The sequence below is a fragment of the Colias philodice genome, chromosome 23 (assembly GCF_061535455.1).
Source record: "Colias philodice isolate Cphi_HAF_F1 chromosome 23, ilColPhil1 Martin Lab GWU primary, whole genome shotgun sequence".
Classification (NCBI taxonomy): Eukaryota; Metazoa; Arthropoda; class Insecta; order Lepidoptera; family Pieridae; genus Colias; species Colias philodice.
The window spans coordinates 633,055-657,539 of NC_143108.1; the positions used below are offsets into that span (position 1 = coordinate 633,055).

A 24,485-nucleotide genomic window follows, 5' to 3' on the forward strand; every position below is an offset into this window, starting at 1 on the left:
ATTTTACTAAGCGACAAGTCAACCTGACAGCCTGGCAAATGACAAGTTGGACTTACAAAGAGAATACAAATACAGCCTAATGCTCGCCGAAGGTGAGTAGTATATTCTTTGGCCTAATGTTAGTGACAAGTTGTACTGGCAAGTGAAGGTACGTAGTAGGAATGGGTCGTCGACGCATTTTTCATCAACGAGACTAGACCGTTAAATGTCGTTCATCAACTAGTCGATCAACTAGTTAAAATCTTCGACTAGTCGATGTGTAAACTGAAACGAATTGACACGGTCGACCGACGCGCGACGGTATTGGTAATCGAACGTTCGTTACCTTGAACTGAGGTTCTACACTATACATGTAAAATTCCACATTCTTACCACGAAGTTATTACGAATTATACATTTTCAAAGAATTCAATGTCAGGGTTGTCTCTAGTAAAGAAAAAGTCAGAGCTGTTTTTTAACAATTATATATTTATCACCTATCACAATCTAACAAGTTTTTGTTTATGTTTTAACTTGTCGTTTTAAGTCGTTAGTTATAGTCGATATTTTAACATTATTCAATATATTATTATAGGTAGGTAATCCTTATGATATGTAATAAATTAACTGAATAAAAAAATATCTTAGATTTTTAAGACAATTCAATAATATCAAATTATATAAAATATTTTTTTCAATATTTCGAGCATTGATCATAGTAATCTCATTAAAAGTCAAACGGAATTAACGGTAAAAATATTGAACTATCAACTCGCGACGCAAGTTGGTAGTTGATACAAACGTGTCGACTGACGAGCTGTCTACGACGAGTCGTTTAACCGTCTACGGTGGACTATTATACGGCCACGTCGAAGAGTTAACCGTCGCGGACGCGTTGACGAGCGTTTCGACTCTTTTGTTTAGTCGTTGAATTCAACTAGTCCGTTGATGAACGATGGACTAGTCGAATCGTTGAGTGAACATAGACGGTTAATTTAACTAGTCCGTTGATTCAACGCCCATGCCTAGTACGTAGTTGGTAATTTACACAGTAATTTACGTAATTATGGCTGCGGGAAAGTGGGATTCGGAAACAACTATGAAGTTCATCAAGGTATTTAAATCCTACGAATGTTTGTGGAACCCAAAAACGGTTTTGTTTAAACATAAACTCACTAGAAATGCCGCATATAAGAAAATAGTCACAGAGATGAACATTTCTGGATTCGGAGTGCCTGAGGCGAGAAAGAAAATGCGAACACTTAGGTCAACCTATTATCAGGAAAAGAAAAAGATTCAAAATTCAATGCGGTCAGGTCTAGGACGTGATGCTATTTATATACCAAATTTGAATTGGTACATGGAAATGGATAGTTTGTTGAGTGATATAAATGAAAGTCGCAGATCTATAGAAAATGTAAGTATCAGTGTAGAGACGGCCGGCGAAAAACTAGTAGTAGAGCAGAGCGAAATGTGTCATGTGGAGGGGTCAGGGGATAGTTGCGCATGGGTACTGTCGCGCTCATAATAAAATAGTTATGTACCTAGGTACATAAAAGGGTATTTAGATAATGGCTAAATAAATTTAATGAGATTGTTAAGTTTAGTACTCTAGCACAAAATATAATTGTGAGTTAAAATTTAAATAGGTATTATACTCACATATAATGGGAGTATATTTTAAAGTAGTTACTTACGAATAAGTATATACCTAACTATTATGTTTTTAAGTGTTTGATTTATTTAATTAATTAGGTAATTTATAAATGTTTAGTAGTTATTGATATTTAATTATTATTAATTGAAATTAATAGATTTTGTTATTTAGAAGAGCGTTGTCATGTTTTATAGGGAATAGAAAATAATTGTGGGTTGTAAAAAGAGTAGCTATACAATTTCATACGTGACTGTACATTGAATTCGAGGGTCTTCATTTTAGTACAGGAGATGGAAAAAACTGGAGAGCCAATGATTTTTGTTTATTTTTATTTTTCAGGATAAGGATGATAGGGAATCAACAAGCAGCGGACAAGATAACATTGTACCTTCTTCTTTAGAGATTGAATATATCTCAATACCAAAGGAGGAACGAAGTGAAAGTACACAGCCTCCAGTTAAAAACGAGTCACGGCGGAAAAAATTCCGTTCGAGTGGAGAGCACAAATACTTACAAGAAGCTGTCAATAGAGATCTACCTGTAGAAGACAGATTTGATATTTTTGCAAAGAGCGTTGCAGTACAGTTAAGAGAATTATCCTTTGAGAGAAGTATGATTGCTCAAACAAGAATACAGAATATTTTGAGTGAGCTTGCGATCGAAAACTATAATACATACAGTAATATGTCGGCTTCCAGTGAAACCGATAACCTCATCTAAATCGAGGGAGATTCCAACAGTGTTCTATTCATGTTTTGTCTAACCCCAATTTTTTAAGGATAATATTTATTTATGTAGGTACAAATGGTAATAGAGTGAAGTGACTGCATGTCGCGAATTCCTCGAGTCCGATTTTAAACCTAAATTAAAATGACTCCTACTACTTTTTCCCTACTGCTACATAATATATTAACCCATTGAGCCCCGAACAGCCCGATCGGTCCACGACACAATAGATTTTCTATTGTGTGATAACTATAGCTTTTATTGTGACGTGGTAATTAATAATCACGTAGTTGTGACAATAATGCTTGAATTTTAGTTCAATTACAAAGAGATTAATCGAAGTTATTGACTTGTATGATTATGATGAAGAAAAACTGTTAATTTCTTTGATAGACCGGGAGACACTGACACAAAATATTCAATATTTTGTGTCAGTAACTCCCGGCCTATGGTACTGATGTAACTTTATTATAATTGTGTGATAAATTCTAAGCAAGGTATTATAGGTATAAGGTTGAAATAAAAACACCATTAAAACTTCTATAGTTTATTTCTTCAAACAACAGTATCCTAATTCACTTTAAATAGAATATGAAGCTTTGGAGTGAACATAGAACATGGAATGTAACATTTTGTTACTGCATATTATTTACACTGTCGAACGACATCACATATTTCTCTATTTGATAAATTTTACCGCACAGCGTTCCATATAATGATTTGTGCAAAAAAACGAGCGAAAAATACTTTTATTTATTATGTATTTCATAATCTTCTAACAATATGGCTTTAAATATCAACACGTTAAATTTTGTAATCGATATACACGACATTAACTATTAACAACTTACTAATACGATAATATCTTACAAGGATGGACGCGACGTTCCAACCTTCGGTTATCAAGAAACAAATCGAGTATAAACAATTATTTTATTGAAACAATAAATAGACATTGCACACAGATTAAAACATAAATAATATTTAATATACAATTCATTTAAAATGCAGTCATCGGCCCTTCTTGGTAAAACAACTTGAAGGGGGTTAGAACATCGCATCCGGGGGGTAAAGGGGAGGATAGAGGGGGTAATTGGGGATGGGGAGGATTAATGGCGGGAATCTCTCGGGTAGAACTCCGCAAGCGTGGCCGCGGGGATACGCTTGAGCATCTCCTTGGGGAAGATACGCAGCAGCTGCCAGCCGATGTCCAGGGACTCGAACACTGTGCGGTTCTCGTAGTTACTCTGAAAGAGAGAAAAATTAATTTAAATTCATTTAAATTAGTTTATTTTCAAGGAACTCACTGATTATAAAAATAGGATATTATTTGTCATTTGATTCATTGATTTGTCCAAATGATTTTTTATTTGATGATAACCAACTATTGAATTGTTTGAAAATGATACCTATGTTCCGAATTGATATTAGTTACAAACTTAACAATATATTTACAAGAGTGAAGAAACTACAGTAGAAACATTTTATGATTAGAAAAAATTCTATCACAAAGCAGGATTTGATCAATCAAATTATAATTTTTTTCTATTCGTAAAAAATTATCAGGTATTCTCTATTAGCTTTTTAAAACTATAAACTTCGGTTTATGTTCTTGTTAATGTTTTGACAATACTTCTTTCTGTTCATCTTCATTTACCCTCACATTCTATCCCTCCCTTTTTTTTAACTATGACATTTTCTAAACATCCCAAACATTCTACTAAATCTTTTCCCACCACATTTGCCTCTTGAATAAAAAAAAATCAACGTCTATCAAAACTTTCATCACCACCACATCATCACTCTATTCTTTTTTTTTAAATCTTTTTGATGCGCCCTCGCTTTTTACCAATGTCTTACATGTCCTTTATTTTTATGGTTGCCTGGAAGAGATTGCTTTTAAGCAATAAGGCCGCCTATATTTTATGTATTCACTTATTTTAAATATTAAATTCCTGTTATAATATGTACAATAAAGTGTCATAAATAAAATAAATAAAAATCACTCATCACCAACTGACCTGCGTGATGAAGTTCTTCTCGAACTTGGTGAGGAACTCCAAGTACAGCAAGTCGTCTGGTGTGAGGGCCTCTTCACCGACCACGGCCTTCATCGCTTGCACGTCCTTGCCGATGGCGTAGCAGGCGTACTGCAAGTGTTACATTATATTAGTATTTGTATATAAATTAATTATTATTGATAATTTTTACCCGACTGCGAAATAATGTTTTTCGAGTTTGTTTATATTTCTTGGCACGTCCAACAGCTTTTTAGTTAACAAAAAATGTGTGCGTGTACTAGTGTACACACGTAAGAAGTGAAACTTCTTTATGACCTTATATTTAAAAAAATAATTTACTATATATGCAACTTTACAGAAATACGTCGAATCACGCGTGGTAGGGATAAAAAAAAGATGGCGCGTAACGGAAAAATGTCACGCGTAACGAAAAAATGTTACAGTAAATTTTTTTCCAACCCCGATAAAGAAGTTTCACTTCAATACAGAGGGTCGGGACAAACGTCAAAACGCAAAGGAATAGAATCCGCTATTTATTATTGACATAAGCATATTATGATGTATTGCTAAGGGTTTGGTCACCCTACCAACGACGACGACGACCACGAACAAAATTTTCATCCAGTCGAAATTTAACAAAATTATTGTGCTAAACACAATTACTTTAAAATAAAATTTCCTGTCGTTCTGGTGATTGGCAATTATTTTTTGAGATGAATTAATGAAAAAATAGGATTTTCGTAGAAACGGTGGCTCCTAGAAAAAAATGTATTTAACATTTTTTTATAGATAATTTTATGGTCTACAATTTTGGTCTCACGTGATTATATGAAAAACTAACCGCCTCAGCGGAAATCGCAAAAAAACCTATTTTTTAATTAATTGACCTATATTTAACCTATTTTTGAACAAATTTCGGCTGGATGGGAATTTTGGTCGTTGTCGTCGTCATCGTTGGTAGTGTGACCGAACCATTACCAAAATGCCATGAGCTTATGTCAATAAAATTAGCGATAGCAATTTCTATTCCTTAGCGTTATTCTATTAGTCTGCAATTTATCTCAGGCTGCTGTTCAGTTACAAGTGATAACAAAATTTAAATTTATAATTGGGATAAATTTTCATTGTTATTTTTAGCAGATAAAAGCATATACCTTTTGTAAATAAATTGGTTCCGGTTCCGGCGGTCATACTGTAAACAAGTGCGTCACGAAGCTCCGTAATTAAATATATAAACCAGTGGTAAAGAGTGATCGAACAGTTGTGCCGAGTCACAGAAGTATCACAGAAACACAAATAAGCAATATCCGCAAGTGAAAATAGTGCAAAGTTACAAGTTTGGGCAAGAAAATATCAAATTTCATTTGACAACACAACTTAAAAAGTGAGAATCACGATCATATTATCATAGACAAGAGACCATCTGTCAGCAAACTGTCAAACGTCACCGTCACTTGTGGAGTGGCCAGTAACAAATTCCAAAAGCTACTAAAAGTAGTGTTGCCACATCAAGAATTAAAATTACCTCAAAAATGGATGCAAATATAGAACTATTATTATTGAAAATGGAGGAAAAGATGAAACAACAAACTTTAGAAATAACAACAGCAGTGACGAAAAGCGTTATGGAAGGGATAGATATAAAATTTAAATCCCTAACAGAAGAGAACGAAGCCCTGAAAAGTAAAGTAGCATCTATGGAACAAAAAATTAACTCGCTTGAAAAAGATAAGAGGAAAAACAATCTAGTATTCTATGGAATAGACGAACCAGGCAAAACAGAAAACGAGTTAGTAGATTACTTAAAGGAAATTATAATCGAATCTGGAATACCTATGGACAGTCAAGAGATTAGTAATATATATAGAATAGGCCAAAAGACTAAGAACAAAAACCGCCCTGTCGTTGCTACAGTCACAACTATTTGGAAGAAACATACAATACTTAAGAATAAGTCGAAACTCCCGCCAGGAATTTATGTAAATGAAGACTTTCCTAAGGAGATACTAGAAATAAGGAAGCAACTGAAGGAACAAGTAAAGGAAGAGAAACAAAAAGGAAATATTGCCTACATTAACTATGACAAACTGGTAGTGAAGAAACCTTCAGACAAAAACAGAGAAAAAAGAAAGCGAGGTGAGTCAGCCTCCCCAAACACACCAATTCAGAAAAAAGTGACCCTGGAAAGTGAACCAGTATTATCACAAGCGGGAAGCTCAGCAAGGGAAATGATAAAACCTAGCATACTCAAATACATTAAGAATGGAAGAACAGCTTCACCTGCAGAAACTCCAAAAAACTAATGATGGGCATAGGCAACCGGAACCAAAATATGTCAAAATGTACAAACATGTCAAAACAAACAAACAAAAATCGCATCCCAATCCGGCCGGTCACCGTGGGAGAAGCAGACCAAAACCCTCCAAATATAAATAGAAACAACAGCATATTATTATACAACTTAAAGACACAAACACAACAGAATACAATCCGAAATGGACCTGTAGCGTCACCAGCCCGACAAACCAAAAGATGCGAAGTATTCAATGTAGCAACCCTAAATGTGAGAACCCTCAGGACACAGGAAAGCTTGATAGAGCTGGAAAAAGCACTAGAAGACATAAGACTAGACATATTAGGTATAAGCGAAATGAGGAGACTAGGCGAAAAAATTGAAGAGCATAAAGATTACATCCTATTTCAAAAGGGAGAAACGCCAGGCCAAAGAGGAGTGGGCTTCATAATCAAGAAATCTCTAAAACAATATATACAAGAACTTAATGGTATCTCCGAAAGGCTGGCATTGCTGATCATCAAATTCCCAGGATACAGGAAGCAATGGGCAATAATGCAAGTATACGCACCTACAGAACAAGCGGAAAAATCAGCAATAGATGCCTTCTACGAGGAAATTTCACTAGCAGTAAAAACCAACTCTGACAAACACATAATCTTAATGGGAGATTTCAACGCTCAGGTGGGTGGAAGGCAAAACAGCGAAGAACATGTTCTTGGAAAGTTTGGACAAGGAAAGAGAAGTCAAAACGGAGAGAAGCTAATCAACTTTTTAATGGAACACAACTTAACTGTGATTAACTCAATTTTTAAGAAAAAGATAAAAAATAAGTGGACTTGGATCTCTCCGGATGGATCGTACAAAAACGAGATTGACTACGTAATAAGCAGCTACCCAAAGGCATTTACAGATACCACAGTTATATCTAAGCTCAATTTCAACACAAATCATCGAATGGTAAGAAGCTCTCTCAAAAAACACCCAAATAAAACTTCCCGGACGCATATTAAAAATTATGTGACAGAACAGCTAAAAGCTGATTACAGCAGCTATAACACAAATTACCTAGAAGACATGGAGAACGTTATAATGAGTGGTGCAAATAACGCGAGAGAAAAATATAGTCGCCTTGAGAAACAGCTACAGAAATATGTGACCACAAACAGAAACCAAAACCACAACAAATACCAACTTAGTGACAAAACTCTAGAACTAATCAATGAAAGAAAAGAACTAATATCCAACCAAATAGGGAAAGAAAATATAAAATTTATAACAGAACTAAGCAAGAAAATAAGAGAGAACATAAGGAAAGACCGAAAGATGAAAAGATTACAAACCTTAGAATTCCACATATCAAGAACAGGAGGCGTTAAAAAAGCATTAAGTGAATTAAAAGAGACTGGGAAAGAGTGGATACCAAAACTGAAAAAGAGATCGAAGACCACCTCGAAGCGAAAAACTATTAAGGATGCAGCAACAGATTTCTACCAACAGTTATACGCAGAACAAGAACCATCCATAATTAGTAAATGTTGCAATACAGATGACGAAGAAACCATTCCTAGCATCTTACAGAATGAAGTGGAGCAGGCCATTACAAGCCAAAAGATGGGCAAAGCACCAGGACCAGATAAAATAACTAACGAACTAATAAAAGGAACAATGGAAGAGTTAGTACCAGTTCTGACCAAAATATTCAACGAGATCTTGACAAGTGGCTATATCCCAGAACAATGGACCAAATCCCATATAATATTATTATACAAAAAAGGAGATAAGGAAGACATTGGTAATTATAGGCCCATAAGCCTAATGTCAAATGTATACAAGGTTTTTGCAAAAGTTATACTAAATAGAATCACCCCATTGCTTGACGAACAGCAACCGATTGAACAGGCGGGCTTCAGAAAAGGTTTTTCAACTTTAGATCATATCCACACAGTCAAGCAGGTGTTGGAAAAATACAATGAATACAACAAAACCTTATATATAGCCTTTATAGATTATGCCAAGGCCTTCGATAGCATAAAACACGAGTACATATGGGAGACATTAAAACAACAAGGAGTACCGGCAGTATACATTAACATCATAACAAAAATCTACTCAAACAGTAAAGCCAGAATCCAATTAGAGTCTCTAGGTAGAGAATTCAACATAGAGAAAGGGGTGAGACAGGGGGACCCGCTCTCACCCAAACTATTTTCCGCAGTTCTTGAAAATATTTTCAGAAAATTAGACTGGGAAAATTTCGGTCTAAATATAAACGGAAAAAAATTGAACCACCTCAGGTTTGCGGACGACTTAGTCCTTCTCGAGGAAAACCCCAAAAATTTAGAAGTCATGATTCAAGGCCTAAACATTGAAAGTCTGAAAGTCGGATTAAAAATGAACGCCGAAAAAACTAAACTTATGACAAATGACCAAAAAACGAACATAAAAATTGGATATAAACATCTCGAATATGTCGAACAATACACATACCTGGGACAGATTATTTCTACCACGGAACAAAATATAAGAGAGATAAATCTGAGAATAGCTATAGGGTGGAAAAAGTACTGGGCCCTAAAAGAAATAATGAAGTCTAAAGACCTTGGAATGGCGATAAAAACAAAAACTTTTAACACATGCATACTGCCGTGTCTGACTTATGGCTGCGAAACCTGGTCATTGACCAAATCGCTCAGGGAAAAACTAGCAATATGCCAAAGGGCAATGGAGCGAAGTATGACAGGTGCACGAAGACAAGATCGGATTAGAAACACCATTCTAAGATCGAAAACGAAATTGACAGATATACTCAAAAGAATAGACAAACAAAAATGGCGATGGGCAGGGCACATGATGCGTGACAAAAATGAGAAATGGAGCAAGGCTACAACTGAGTGGTACCCAAGAGATGGAAAACGAAATAGAGGAAGGCAAAAAGTAAAATGGGAAGACGATCTGAAACTGACGGCAGGTGCAAAGTGGAGAAGGGTGGCAAATGACAGAAGCCAGTGGAAGTTTTTGGAGGAGGCCTATGCCAACAGGCACACTGAAATTAGAGACATATTGTAAAATAAACTAAAATTTATTTATGTATAGTGTTAGATTACGTTGAATTGTTTACTGATTTCAGAATAAAGGGCTTTATTATTATTATTATTATTATTATAAATAAATTGGCTGTTGTTTTAATAAAAAAATAAAGCGCTTCTTCTCGTTTTAACACATTCGAATATATGCGTACGTGTAGGTGTGTACGTGCGCGTTATGATAATACGTATTTGTGAATGTTTGTATACGTCACAAGCGCGTGTGTGTATTTGTTTTTAATATTTGCGTATGTATTTGTGTGTGTTCGTCTGTCTGTCCCCACTCACCAGCTGGTTGGACACGTCCGAGTGGTCCTTGCGCGTCATGCCTTCACCAATGGCGGACTTCATGAGACGAGACAGAGATGGCAATACATTCACTGGAGGGTAGATCTGACGGTTGTGGAGCTGACGATCTACGTAGATCTGAGGGAGATACATTCAAATTCAAATTTCATTATTTGTAGAATGTAGAATAACAAAGATGTTAGGTAGGAGCAGATTACATAGATTCTTAAACATTCTGGCTCGTATTTGAGTGTGCAAATAATATTATAAATTACAATAAACAATATTATATATCACACAATTATTGTTTAGTGTATGGAAAAATGGGTAAAATCACTACATAGTATAAAACAAAGTCGTTTTCTCGGTCCCTATGTACGCCTAAATCTTTAAAACTACGCACTTACTTACTTGAATGCGGGCTTTTTAAATAGATAGAGTGATTCAAGAGGAAGGTTTTAGAATATTATAATTTATTAGGTTTAAGTCAAAGTCGCGGTCGGAAAGCTAGTAAGTAATAATGTAAACAAATACATTTTTATAATGTAATATTGTATGCGTTTTTGCATAGCTTATTATCACCCCGACCGTAGGCAATAATATTATAATAAAATAATGGTTATTTAATTGGTAGATAATTGGTATAAATAAAATATTTATTAGACACTTAAAAACGTGATAATGTTCTTCAAAAATTAATTTAATTATGCAAGTAGATAATTAAATGGTTTTAAATTTTAATAGTGTATACTTTTTTGCCCGTCCGGCACGCTCGTAGATCATAGACATGTCATCATCAGGCATCGCATCGTGGGAATGGGGATTAAAAGACCATCTATACCATCAGCCATCTGCCTAGCCCGTTCGCACACTTATCTGTGGTGTGATGCGTGATATCGTCGTTGGGCATAGTGAAGATGGGGATCAAATCACACTTCCTCGCTTTGCCAATCTAAATCAGCTGTTTAATTACCCGCCTAGGCCGTTCGTACACTCACCTGTCCCTCAGTAATATAACCCGTTAAATCGGGGATGGGATGCGTGATATAGTTGTTATGCATTGTGAGGATGGCGATCAGCAATCTATAGGAGTCTTTTGCTTTCCATCAAGTCCAATCTAAATAAGCTGTTTAATTACCCGCCTAGGCCGTTTGTTCACTCACCTGTCCCTCAGTAATACATCCCGTTAGATTCAGAATGAATAATATCGTCGTTAGGCATAGTGAGGATGGGGATCAAAAGTCTAGGGAAGTATCTTGATTTCCAAAAGTCCATAGCAATAATTATCTGCCTAGGCTATTCATCAAACGTCACACACTCACCTGTCCCTCAGTAATATAACCCGTTAAATCGGGGATGGGATGCGTGATATCGTCGTTAGGCATAGTGAGGATGGGGATCTGTGTGATCGAACCGTTGCGTCCTTCAACACGACCCGCGCGCTCGTAGATTGTGGCCAAATCCGTGTACATGTAACCTGCGAAATTAATGTATATAAATAAATGTAAATTCATTTATTGAAGTGAAATTTCTTTAGCGGCGTTGAGCACTTTTTCTGTAATGGGTATAAAATCTTAAACTCGCGTCAGGACACGTGACCTGATCGAAAAAGCGTAAGACGGATACCATTCCAAAATATCAAACATGCTCAACGTTAATAATCAAGTTTTCACTTCTGCCGGCACTCCCCCAGTGCAACCCGTCTTTTTTTTTATACATTTGGTAACTTACAAATCTGTACTAATATTATGAAGCTGAAGAATTTGTTTGTTTGAACGTGCTAATCTCAGGAACTACTGGTCCGATTTGAAAAATTCTTTCGGTGTTAGATAGCCCATTTATCGAGGAAGGTTTATAGGCAATATATCATCACGCTACGACCAACAAGAGCGGAGCACTGCGGGTGAAACTGCAGGACACAGCTAGTACATAATATGGTTACTTGCAATAAAACATGCAACTTGAAGACGTTGGTAAAATATGATGATAGTGAAATAATGGCCTTGGTAAATTTATTTATTTTTAAAACTGAAAAACAATACAACATAAGTATGTTTACATGCTATGCATATTGCATGTGCATGTATGCCTGTATGCATTACATATATGTAATTATACTTGAGAATAAAGTCATTATATTAATTAAATAAATAAACTTTTATATCGTTAATGTATCTGCATGTGTGCACGATCAACAGAGTCTACGCACACCTGAATTTATGCACTCTTTTATATTTTCTCATTTGAAGTGATACTTCTTTAGGGGCATTGAGAGTAAAATTTCAAGTTCGCGTCATGGCAATACTGTCACGTCATGGAGTAAGTCGACGATTTTGGTATCTTTAAATCTTGCCAAAGAAGTTTTACTTCTATCACGTGTGCTGAGCACACGCTCTTCTTTTTCTTTATGTATGCTTATATGTGTACTTATTTGTATGTATATGTACTAGTATGCTTGTATGTTTGTATGTATCTACGTACCGGGGAAACCACGACGTCCGGGCACCTCCTCACGGGCAGCGGACACTTCACGCAGAGCCTCCGCGTACGAAGACATGTCCGTCAAGATTACCAGCACGTGTTTCTGTGCAAATAAAAATATAATACAATGTTTTTAATTTTATATTCGGTAAAAAGCAGCGAGGACACAACAATCTATATAAATTATAACACAAAGATAAGCCTGTTTGTCTGTTAGTCATGATAACCACTGAACGGTACAAACAAATAGTTTTTGAAAAATAAATCGAAATTTTATTGATTTAACTTACATTACAAAAAAAACAAAAGATATGAAATAAGTTTGTCATTCATTTTTTTAAAACACAAAAAATAAACCACCCTATTCCAACTACTATAGACTAATGAACCAATGTATGTTCAAATGTTTTGAACAACTACCCATCCAAATGTTTTGTCCAACTACCCTCTCAAACATTTTGTCCAACTACCCTACCAAATGCTTTATCAATCTACCCTACAAAATGTTTAGTCCACCTACCCTACCAAATGCTTTATCAATCTACCCTACCAAATATTTTATCCAACTACCCTACCAAATGCTTTATCAATCTACCCTCTCAAACATTTTGTCCAACTACCCTACCAAATTTATAGCCAAACACAAAACCCACCTCGCACTGATAAGCCAAGAACTCAGCGGCAGTGAGAGCCAGACGTGGTGTGATGATCCTCTCGATGGTCGGATCGTTGGCCAGGTTAAGGAAGAGGCAGACGTTCTCCATGGAACCGTTCTCCTCGAAGTCCTGCTTGAAGAATCTGGCTGTTTCCATGTTCACACCCATGGCTGCGAAGACAATGGCGAAGTTGTCCTCGTGGTCGTCGAGCACGGATTTGCCGGGCACCTGAAGAAAAGATAATACGATAATTTTAATAAAATGATAATGTAATTATAGACGAATTTTACTGGTAAATGGTAATAACTAATAATGTAGTCCTAGAATGGTAAAATGTTTTTATAAGCAGTAGAGTATCTTTTATTATTATCTTTTTTACTAGTAAAATGGCTGCTTATTGAAATAAACTCAAACAGGTAGCTATATAATATATTGTTTTCATAAATAATTCAATAAATGGTTCTTGTGGAAGGTTTACGACCTATATAAAATAATGTTTAGTTATATAGTTACTAAACATTAACCTAACGGAAAGCTAGTTACAAATAAAAATCAGATATTCCCATATAAAAAATAATAATTTTATCAAATAATTATATTACAAATATACATAATAAAAAACTAACCTTAACAAGACCAGCCTGCCTACAGATCTGGGCGGCAATTTCGTTGTGGGGCAGACCAGCTGCCGAGAAGATGGGGATCTTCTGACCACGGGCGATGGAGTTCATCACGTCGATAGCGGAGATACCTGAATAACAATATCATGATTAAATATAAATTTATAAAGAATAGAAAAAATTCGATCACGAGGCGGGACTCGAACCCGCATCCTTTCGCGCCATTCCGGGGCGGATGCCTGACCAACTCAGCCACTCGTGACCCGCCAGAGCACTCGAATTTATTCTATTCTTTCAGTTTTATGTAGGGACATACATTTTTCTATTATTTATAAGTTTATATTTATAAAGCATTTGAATGCCATAAAACCAAAAATATCAATTCAATATCATGATTAATTAAAAATAATAATGGTAATTGAAAAAAGTTAAGCAAACATGCAGTTCTTACAAAACGAAAAAATATATTATTATATGTTGTTACAAGGTTACGTTGTTGAATTTTGTTGAACTGTCAAATGTTGCCTATTAAAATGACTACTATAGGTATGAAACAAACTTTTTAATCGATAAAAAATACATATTAAATGAATTATGTGAATAAAACTTAATATATATAAATCTCGTGTCACAATGTTTGTCCTCAATGGACTCCTAAACCATTTAACCGATTATAATAAAATTCGCAGATCATGTGCAGTTCGATCCAACTTGAGAGATAGGATAGTTTAAACATGTAGGTACCACGGGCGAAGCCGGGGCGGACCGCTAGTTATTTATAATAATGAAATGCACATACCAGTCTGGATCATTTCCTCTGGGTAGATACGGGACCAGGGGTTAATGGGTTGGCCCTGGATGTCGAGGTAGGCCTCGGCAAGGATTGGGGGACCCTTGTCGATGGGCTTGCCGGAGCCGTTGAACACACGGCCTGTGTGTGAATATTGTATATGTTATAAATAAATTTAAATGAGTTAAGAATAACTATTTAACACGCAATAAATTAGAAATAACATATTAATTACAAAACTATATCCTTAATTATTTAGTTTTACAAGTATTGTTTTCTAAATAAACACAGAGAAACAAGAAGTGAGATTCAAGCAATTTTGTTTCACTTATAGAAGTATTTTGCTGTTAAAACAAAGATAAATTCTACCATAACTATATAAATATACCAAAACCAAATTAAACTATTTTTATATATTGTAATTTTTTTCTAATAGAAAAGCAGACAAATTGATCAAACCAGAAAAAGATTTAAAAATATCAAATAACAATATTTGATCTTTATTTATTTATGTAGTGCAACTAACACAACATACAGTAGAATCCTTTTATTATGACTCCGCTTATATTGACCAACCGCTTATTATGACATATTACACAGCAAATTTTGGTTTTCATATAAAAATCCCTACAAAAATTCGGATAAAATGATTTTGTTTATAGTGACACGTCGTTTATTGTGACCAATTTTTAATAAATTGTCCGGTTATAGTAACCAAAATGATTTCTAACACTTTCGGCAGTGTTTGGGATAATTATTTTATATCCAACGATGTAAGGCATTCACTTCTTTTTTGTTATTTGTCTCAATGTGTAGTTATCTCTATTATTTTTCTCTGTATTGAAATAAATACATACTAACAAAAACAGATTGTTTATTTTCTACAAAATGCTTTGTATGACGTGTTCCCACGTCATTATAAACGGATTCCACTGTACTTTTATCCACATTTATTAATCAAGAAATAACACAAAGACATAAATACTAACCCAACATATCTTCAGACACGGGCGTACGCAGGATGTCGCCGGTGAACTCACAGAGTGTGTTTTTCGCGTCAATACCTGAAGTACCCTCGAACACCTGCACAACGGCTTTCGAGCCGCTGACTTCCAATACCTATGGGGAAAATACTTTTTAAAATGACAATAAAACTGTCTTCATCGCAAATATTTGTATATTGAAGGAATTTTTTTGAAATTGTATATTTGAATATATGTGCGTGCAAATGTGAGTTATATTTAGAAAAACTCAAGACACATTTTGGAAACAACTACTTTGATTAAACAACCAAGAAAACAGGCTACACAAGACATCCTTATGTAGTTGTACCTTATTTATTAATTTATTTGGTCAACAAACATTTGTTTACAATGATTCTTAAATATAATTATTATATAACATATTATAGTTATAGTATTGCGATAAAGTAACAAATAATTATCTTTAAATATAATTGTAAAATCACATAAAAAATATAAAATTAGAATGGTTCTGTCTTACCACAAAAAACTTTAGACAGGGTTTAACTTTAAGCATGTGTTCTCTTTAATCTGGTTTTGTCGTATTTCACATAGACAACTATTAAAGTGACAGATCCCTGGTTTAAAGTTAGACTGTGTTTAAATTGTGTTGTGGTAAGACCAGTTATTCAAAATTACCTGTCCAGATCGTAGGGTGCCATCAGCGAGCTTCAGTTGTACAATCTCGGAGAATTTGGGGAATTTCACCTCATCGAGGATTACGAGGGGCCCGTTTACACCTGACACTGTTTTGTATGCTGTGGACAAATAATGTTGCAAATAAATGATTTATAGTAAATTTTTTTTTATTATCTATACATATAATAAAATTGTAGGAAAGTCAAAACTGAAACTTTTTTTATAAAGGATTCTTGAGGCGTGATCTACAATGGATACCGAACCAAAAATATAGTTTTTAGAATTTTTGTCTGTATATAATATGTCCAGGCTAATCTCAAAAAGTACAGCATGGATTTACTTTTTGGTACAGAGATAGCTTGAGACCTGAGGAAGGACATAAGATAGGTTTTATCACAGAAATCCCACGGGAATGGGCACTATGCAAGTTTTTCTTTGAGTATGAAAGCTAGTAAACTCATAAAATTATTGTATTGTCAAAAGTGACCAAAGTTTGAATGAAATCTGTCCATTTAAAGGGGTCAAATCAAGTTTTACGAAGATTGTTGCATACCAACATGAAGTTTATGAAAGCATATTAATTTGTACAAAAGTAGTGATATTTTATCAGTAGTACACAGATGGTGTATGATAAGACCTATTCAGATAAAATGTACACGAATTTTTTTGTAACAATTTTAAATACTTCTTTGTATATACCTTATCTAAATGAAAAAGGGACAAAGGAGAGAAAAATGCTTTTATTATTCAAGTTATTTAAACTTCATTCATTCATTTATTGATTCAATTATGTTGTAATATTATTTTATTTCACTATTCAAAATTAAACTATTAATAACTCAGGCCCCGGAATCACAGAAACAATAGAAAATCTATTGTGTCGTGGACCGATCGGGCCGTTCGGGGCTCAATGGGTTAATGATTCTTCATTATATTTTGAACAGAGTTAAAAGTAAAGACAGTATGTAAGTATGACCCAAAAAGTAATTTTTGCAAGTTATTGTTAAATTAGTACATAAATTTGAGATTATGTTGCTATTATTCATAATCAAATAGGACATTTTTTATGAATTTAGTAGCTAGATATTTAACTTATTTGCCATGTATGTGTGTCTGTTTGTTATAATATGTCATGTGACAATCAGCTGATTGTCATTTGAATATTTAAAAAAATACTAATGAGAATGTGGAGATATGGATTTTGACGTTAAAATAATAATATTTCACTAAAACGAATGAAGCCATTTAGTATTTAGTAGTTAGTACTCCAATAAGCATCACTTGAAAAACATCACATGACTATGGTACTCATTGTCATTATTATGCAAAATACAGAATTATTATATTTAAAATAAATAATAGTGAGCTATTCCTATATGGAATTAATGATTTCATGTACAAATGGGCAATTATAGAGCATTATAGATAATTAGGAAGTCATATAGAAAAAAAACATAAGTCGAAGGGCGTGTGAACATCACGAGTTTTGACTATTACAGAGTTGAAAACCATGAATATTATTGAAATAAACCAAAGAGTAACTTCTAACCAAATCATTGGAGAAACACCTATATTACGTCTTCAAAGCCTACGATTGTAATCTTATAAGATTATGATGACGATACGTAAAATGGATCCCTTGTAATAAATTACGACATCCTTGACATTATTTACTTAGTTTAAAAGGCTTTAAATTACCTAATATAATTAAATTTATGACCTTAAATAAAAATAAATCAAAGTAATAATGGAAAAATCAATAATCTGACATTATATTATGTCGCCCCAACTAGGCGAATGTACAAAATTAGAAGCCATATAAATTAGTTACTTACTCAGACGGGGCTGGGAAATGAAATCCCTGGATACAACAAGGGCATGCTCCTTGTTTGCCTGGGTTAGGGAGATGGTTTTGGCCATGATTCTGTTTTCTAAAGGCAGGCCGCTCAATAAAACACTAAACTGCGCTGCCTCTTCACCCGAAAACTGACGAATGGAGGAATTGTCTATGCAGTTTCACGTGCCGTCACGTGATCTATCACAAGGTGAACTTTGCCAGAACAAAAAATAATAAAAAATTTAATAGAGAAAAAATTTAAATTACCTACATATTAATTATGTATAAAGATTATTTAAATTGTTAAAACCACATTCTGTTATTAATAATAAGTTAATTCAATACATCGATGAAGTGGTAACAATAGCATGTAGTTTGATTAATTTACAAAGTTCCATAGTAAAAAATTGTTAAAAAAACATTCTATTATTAATAATAAGTTAAATTCAACAGATAGATGAAGTGGTGACCATAGTATGTGGTTTGATTAATTTATAAAGTTCTATAGTAAATATAAATAATTAGATCTGTGTAAATAATGAATAGGTCAGGTATATGTCATTTCTGTATGTAAGAACATTCAGGTTAAATTTACTAAGAAATTATTAAGTTCAAACCAGTTCAAACTTAAACTTATCTATATGTATGTAGTTTTGTAAAATGCTTATTTTATTTAATCTTAAATATGCCTATGATTTTCATAATTTCCTATAAATAAAGACTGTTTGTTTTTAAAGTTCTATTTATTTAACACTTTCCAACATTTTTGGGAAAATATATGTTTCCCAGAAATTTTCAGCACCCCATAACAAATGTTGCATAATATATTCATCATCATAAAGGATCCAGTATTTGTGAATGATTTTGTTTTGTTCAAAATGTGGATCAGCTACACAAAATAATCCTTTTTTCTTTTTAGCAGCAAACATCTGGAGCATAATTTGTGCTTTAAATTTTTCTTTTATTTCATTTTCGTTTATGTACCTCTTCATTGCTTTTCGACTCATTGGACTGTTAACTTCAATGACAAAGTCCTTGCAAATGCCATCTGGGGATACTCCAATTATAGGGGATAGTAAAATTAAGCCCTGTTTCTCAATGTGGATATTTAATTGTATTTCAAGCTCCTGTATAACTAGATTTTCCAATGTTTTGCCTCTTTTAATAGCTTGCGTCTCTGGCACTTTATATCCTCCTAAAATACTGTTGACTAATGCACCATCTGTAGTTTTACATTTCACTGCCTCATAAATTTTGGAACCAGTCACTACACGCATTGCATGCCACAATTTAGAGTCAGCCTGTTTTTTAGTTTTTTCAGCTATTTGGTTTTTGAGGTTGTCTGTAATGATGTTTGCATACCATGATTTAAATCAATCAGTGCAGGCTGCTGTTCTTGGCAATATTTTAAAATCATTCCTTCAGATATATTGCGCAGATTACACTCATTAATAAATGTGGATAATGTTACATTCACATTTATATCTTCAGGAACTTTCCTTTTTCTTCCCAAATTTTTGGCCAAAACAAACTGTTTATCTGCGGCAAGTCTGGGTTTAGTCCAATAGCAAACAGTTGATGTAACCGATGGCTCATCTGATCGTTTAACAAGCCAAATTACAAAACAAATGGCGTGTTTGCACCCGCCTGCTGCTGCTGCGCAGTCGTTACATTCAACTTTTATGATTTTTTCTGCAGTCTCATCTATTGTAGCAGACACGACGTATAGTTTCCCTTTAACGTTGTGTTCTGGTGTTACACGGCATTTAATTATACACAAATTTCCTTCCCGCTTTACTTCGACATATCCTACTGCTGTTTCGACGTAAGATTCACGAGATGCAAGTAATGCCTTAGCACTACGAGTTTCCGCAGCATTGTAGCAATCATTTTCATACATATATTCCATTATCATCAGATAACTAACTGAAGGTAGGTTTCTATTATCAGCAGACTGAAATCCTTCGGTAACTTTCATTGTGTAGTAGAAAATTACAACAATCTATGTTACCTATCGAAATTTAAGATACTCGAAAATACTTGCAAATAACGGTGTTTATTAAAATTACAAAGCTCGGCGAATTGCGGTTTATTATTATTTTAGTGTCAAACTATACCGTAGAGTGAGAATGGTTCATTCTCACTCTACGAACTATACATTATTCCTCTATGGTGTCAAACCATGTCAAACTGTCAAGTCAAGAGCGACAAGAGTGATAAAATGTTAAATGTCAAGTGTCACCGTCGAGTTTTTTTTTTTATTCTAAATTATTTATTATTTATTTATTTTTTATTTTTACACTTTATTGTACAATACCAGTAATAAAAAACATATAACTTACGTCGCAAAGGAAAACATTGTGGAAAAAATCTATTCCTCCCACAGAATGTGATTCCTCCGTATGTATGACGTCATTTGGCGCTTACGACATTTTAGAATGAGATGATTTTCAAACTCAAAAAGATGAATGAAAACTTTAATATTTTGAAAAAGGAAAAAATACATGTAGGAACAATAATTTTTGATCTAGTTTTGATTAAAATAAAAAAAATAAGTAGGTTAAAATTTTGAAATGTTGTCAAATTCGACCGTAAATATTTTTTATATAAGCTATTGCATAGCTTCTATCGCGGGCCTTGAGCGCGGGGACCGAATCGAGAAATTCCGTTACGAAAAAACCTCACGCTACCCACTCCGACGGGCTCGGTGTGGCTTGAAGGCAAGCTATGCAATAGCTTTACCGCGGCAGTCCCCGATTGCCACACGTCTTTTTTTTAGCTATGATAATATGATAGCATATATTGGCTCACGCTCGGGGCTCACGAGCGGTAAGTATGTTGCCATATTATATTCATCTCCCTAATATATTTTCTATAAAGTACCAATGTATAACACTGGTCAACAATGATTTTGTTGCCCTGGATGTGAAAGTGGTTTCGAATAATTTAATGCATATTATATATAAAACTATTAATGGTTTTGGTAGATTGGCTCTAGATTTTTTTTTATCCTAATTTTCTTATTAGACTAAAACGCAGCATGAAATAGAAGGTACTATATTTGTTTAACATCATTTATTTATTACAAAGTTTTACTTATTGTTTTGTTTTAGTATTTAATTAATTCAAATGGATATAAAAATAGAGAAAAATCATTAAAACTTATGAAATAGTATAAGGAAATAGATTTTATAAGCTTCTCTTCTTAGTTAATTTTGGGACAAAAGTTTTGTTATGGACCATCAGTAATCTGCCATCATGTGACGGTCGCATATACCTTTATTCCATAATTTTTACTTCTTTTTCGATGCGTTCTTCCTGTTTCTCACAGAAATTTCGCAGATTTACTGGACATCTATCCAGGAGACTCTGGGGAAAGTGTAGCTTTATGTTCGTATTTGCTCATAAAATAATGAAGTTTTTTAACAACTGTTGTGCAATTTCTTCATAATATGGTGTTTTAAATTTACCTTAAATTAACCAATACTATATTATATCTCTACATAATTTACATTCAGCATCAGTTAAGTATAAAATTTTGTTAAATTTTCATCTTTTATGAATTTTCGACACGCCCGTCCTGTAGGGCCGTCGGATATTCTTCTTATACTTCTAGATTCCCTCAAAGGCCTAAATTCTCATATTTATTAATTATTCCTAATGAATTTGCTTTGTCTAATTCTATTAATGAAAACATCAAGGGAATTTCGTATACCTATCCACTTTGAAAGAAAGAAAGAAAGAAAGAAAGAAATAATGTTTATTTAGCACCACAAAGTACAAACAGAAAAAAAAATAACAAAAATAAACGGAAAAAAAGAAAGAAAATACATTAAAAAGGTAGGTACTTACGGCTGATCAGTGTGGTGCCAAAAAGGGTAGCTACTCAGCATGTGCTACACGTTATGTTGTGAAGCGCTGATTTTCAGTAGTCCCTTGTTGGAGTGCCAGTCAAAAGATGTGAATCAATAATACTTAAATATAATATAATACAGTAGGTATACTATAATTTTTGTGTACTTAAATATATATTGTATAATATATAAATATATCTACTAATAAATACAATACATAGGAATTAATAATAATAATAATTTAAATGCAATATTATAATAACACAATTATACATATATAAGAAAAAGAAAAAAATTAAAAATTAAAAATACCATATAGAATAGACAGTAAGTAAACAATAAATACAACAATTACGGTACGGCTGTAATAACAATGCGACTAAGGCTGGTTACGAAACTCGGTAAGTAACTGTTTTTTGAAACCATATTTAAAACTCGATAAGGTCCTCGAGTTTCGTAATGGAGGTGGTAAATTATTCCAGCACTTAGTCGCATTATATTTAAAACTACCTTTAAAAAGGGATGAATGGTGTTTCGGTACTGCCAGTTTGACGAGGGTTGCCCTAGTAGTCATGCCCTTCGAACTTCCCATCCATGTCAGCTTACTATAAAGATACGCTGGGGCTTTGGTACTGATCACATCAAAGAGAAGAGATGCAAGATGTAAACGCCTACGGTGGTCCATGTTGAGGATATTTGCATTTTTCAAGTAAGGTGAAATGTGTGTTCGAGCAGGAATATCCCAACAGAACCTAGCGCAGGCGTTTTGCACTCGTTGTATGGCTCTTTTTGTACGAGACAGGAGACGAGGACCGTACATTACATCCGCATAGTTAAGCTTTGACAGAACCAAAGACTCACACAGTCTCAGACGCAGACGAGGATTAAGATAGCTTCTTATTCGGTATAATAGTTTTAATCGGTAGAAGCAGTTTGCGATTGTTGTATTTATGAATTTTTCGAATCTTAGTGCTTCATCGAAAATAACACCTAGATTCCGAGCTTCACGCACACGTTCTAACGGGACTCCGTTTATATGCAACAGCAACGTTTGTTGCTCAACCTTTTTAATAACTTGAGGAGTACCCAGTATCATAAATTTTGTTTTTTCTGCATTAAGTACTAATGCATTATTCGCTGACCATTTTGAAATACTGTCGAGATCGTCGTTCAATTTTTGTATGAAGTCGTGAGTTTTGTCAGGTTTAAAGGAGGTATATAATTGGACATCATCAGCGTAAATATGGTAATGGCTGTACTTAATTTCAGAAATTATATCAGCAGTGTACAAGACAAACAATACAGGTCCCAAAATAGAACCCTGAGGTACTCCTCTTTTCACTGGGCTACAGTGAGAAAGAGAAGTAGTACCATCACTATTAGGGACCACTACAGTCTGCCTACGTTCACCTAGATAACTCTTAAACCAAGCAACAGATTCTGGGCTAAAGCCATAATAGACCAATTTTGACAAAAGTAGGTTAGCATCTATGGTGTCAAAAGCACGTGAAAAGTCTAAAAGGACCAAAAGCGTTCCCTTACCACAATCTTGTTCGCATAAAATATTATCCAGCACACTTTGCTGACCAAGTGCTACTGGGTTTCTTCAACTCAATACAAACCGAACATTGTTGTTCATAAAAATGATTTTTTTACAGAAACCATTTATTATTCTGATATTCTACAGTCAGTTTTATAGAATAGGGTTATGTCTGAGCGAAGAAATGTGCAGAAAAAGTAATAGGCATGACGAAAGATTTTGAAATCCTCTTCCATAATGTGTGTATACGTTTACTATACAAGAAAAACTCTATATTTCGGTAATATACTTAAATTTAACGAAGATAAAAGCCATTTTCCAAAAAATATTTATTAACTGTGCCAAAACAGCTCGCAGGTGTCATGGCGTAGGCGTGACGTCACACTTTGGTAAATACGTAATTATTTGTACGCATTGCGAAGAAAATTAAAAAAATATTTATTTAATATGTGTTATAGAAACGAATTTCAAAGTTTATAAGTGGTGTGCAGTATTGCAGTGTGAATCCACATAAAAATAATGCTCAAAAATGTGTTAGTGTAGTTTTAAGCGAGAAAATAATAAGAAATGATTGTATGAAGTTGGCGCGGAGAACCCCGAACCATGTATTCGTGAATTCGCAATTATATTTCTGTTCTGAGTCGATAAAGCATACGTGAAACAATAGAAAATAAATAAAAATGCGTATTCTCAAAATATTCATAACAACAAAAACCATCTGACGTGAGTTAATAAAATAAAAATAAATAAATAATATTTATTTGCCAAAAGAAGGTTATTAAAATATATACAGATTATGACAGCGGACCCCGCACTAGGCACAGCCTGTCTCGCGGGGCCATAAAACGATTATACAATAAAAATGGAGGTTCACATAGGGTCCAACACGTATACGGTATAATACAATGCAACTTTGAACATAGTACGGTATGGTCACTTAAAGTAATAGTAATAATAATAAAAGTTATATGCTTATTTATACAATTGTACAGTTAA

General features: G+C 34.1%; 2 protein-coding genes across 2 annotated transcripts; one reads left to right on the forward strand and one right to left on the reverse strand.

Moving 5' to 3' along the window:
• The first annotated feature begins 1,013 nt into the window (after nucleotides 1–1,013).
• Nucleotides 1,014–2,902, forward strand: LOC149477840 (uncharacterized). Its single transcript, XM_089709796.1, has 2 exons — nucleotides 1,014–1,396; nucleotides 1,976–2,902. The coding sequence occupies exons 1-2, from the start codon at nucleotides 1,046–1,048 to the stop codon at nucleotides 2,354–2,356; spliced, it is 732 nt and encodes a 243-aa protein (XP_089565922.1). The 5' UTR covers nucleotides 1,014–1,045; the 3' UTR covers nucleotides 2,357–2,902.
• On the reverse strand, nucleotides 2,894–18,262 carry Vha55 (V-type proton ATPase subunit Vha55). The gene is made up of 11 exons (XM_089709793.1): nucleotides 18,094–18,262; nucleotides 16,259–16,377; nucleotides 15,587–15,716; nucleotides 14,607–14,738; nucleotides 13,814–13,938; nucleotides 13,185–13,415; nucleotides 12,532–12,634; nucleotides 11,373–11,527; nucleotides 10,051–10,188; nucleotides 4,384–4,512; nucleotides 2,894–3,609 (listed from the first exon to the last, which is right to left on the reverse strand). Exons 1-11 carry the CDS (start codon nucleotides 18,176–18,178, stop codon nucleotides 3,472–3,474), a joined length of 1,485 nt encoding a protein of 494 aa, XP_089565919.1. The 5' UTR covers nucleotides 18,179–18,262; the 3' UTR covers nucleotides 2,894–3,471.
• Between the last annotated feature and the right edge of the window lie 6,223 nt (nucleotides 18,263–24,485).

Bases quoted from the DNA above. Each gene is read 5' to 3' on its own strand.
- LOC149477840 (XM_089709796.1), top strand. From the start codon at position 1,046: ATGGCTGCGGGAAAGTGGGATTCGGAAACAACTATGAAGTTCATCAAG. The intron at 1,397-1,975 runs GTAAGTATCAGT...TTTATTTTTCAG, and splicing joins GTCGCAGATCTATAGAAAAT to GATAAGGATGATAGGGAATC.
- Vha55 (XM_089709793.1), bottom strand. From the start codon at position 18,178: ATGGCCAAAACCATCTCCCTAACCCAGGCAAACAAGGAGCATGCCCTT. The intron at 16,378-18,093 runs GTAAGTAACTAA...ATTTGTCCACAG, and splicing joins CATTTCCCAGCCCCGTCTGA to CATACAAAACAGTGTCAGGT. The intron at 15,717-16,258 runs GTAATTTTGAAT...TTTTCCCCATAG, and splicing joins GCACCCTACGATCTGGACAG to GTATTGGAAGTCAGCGGCTC.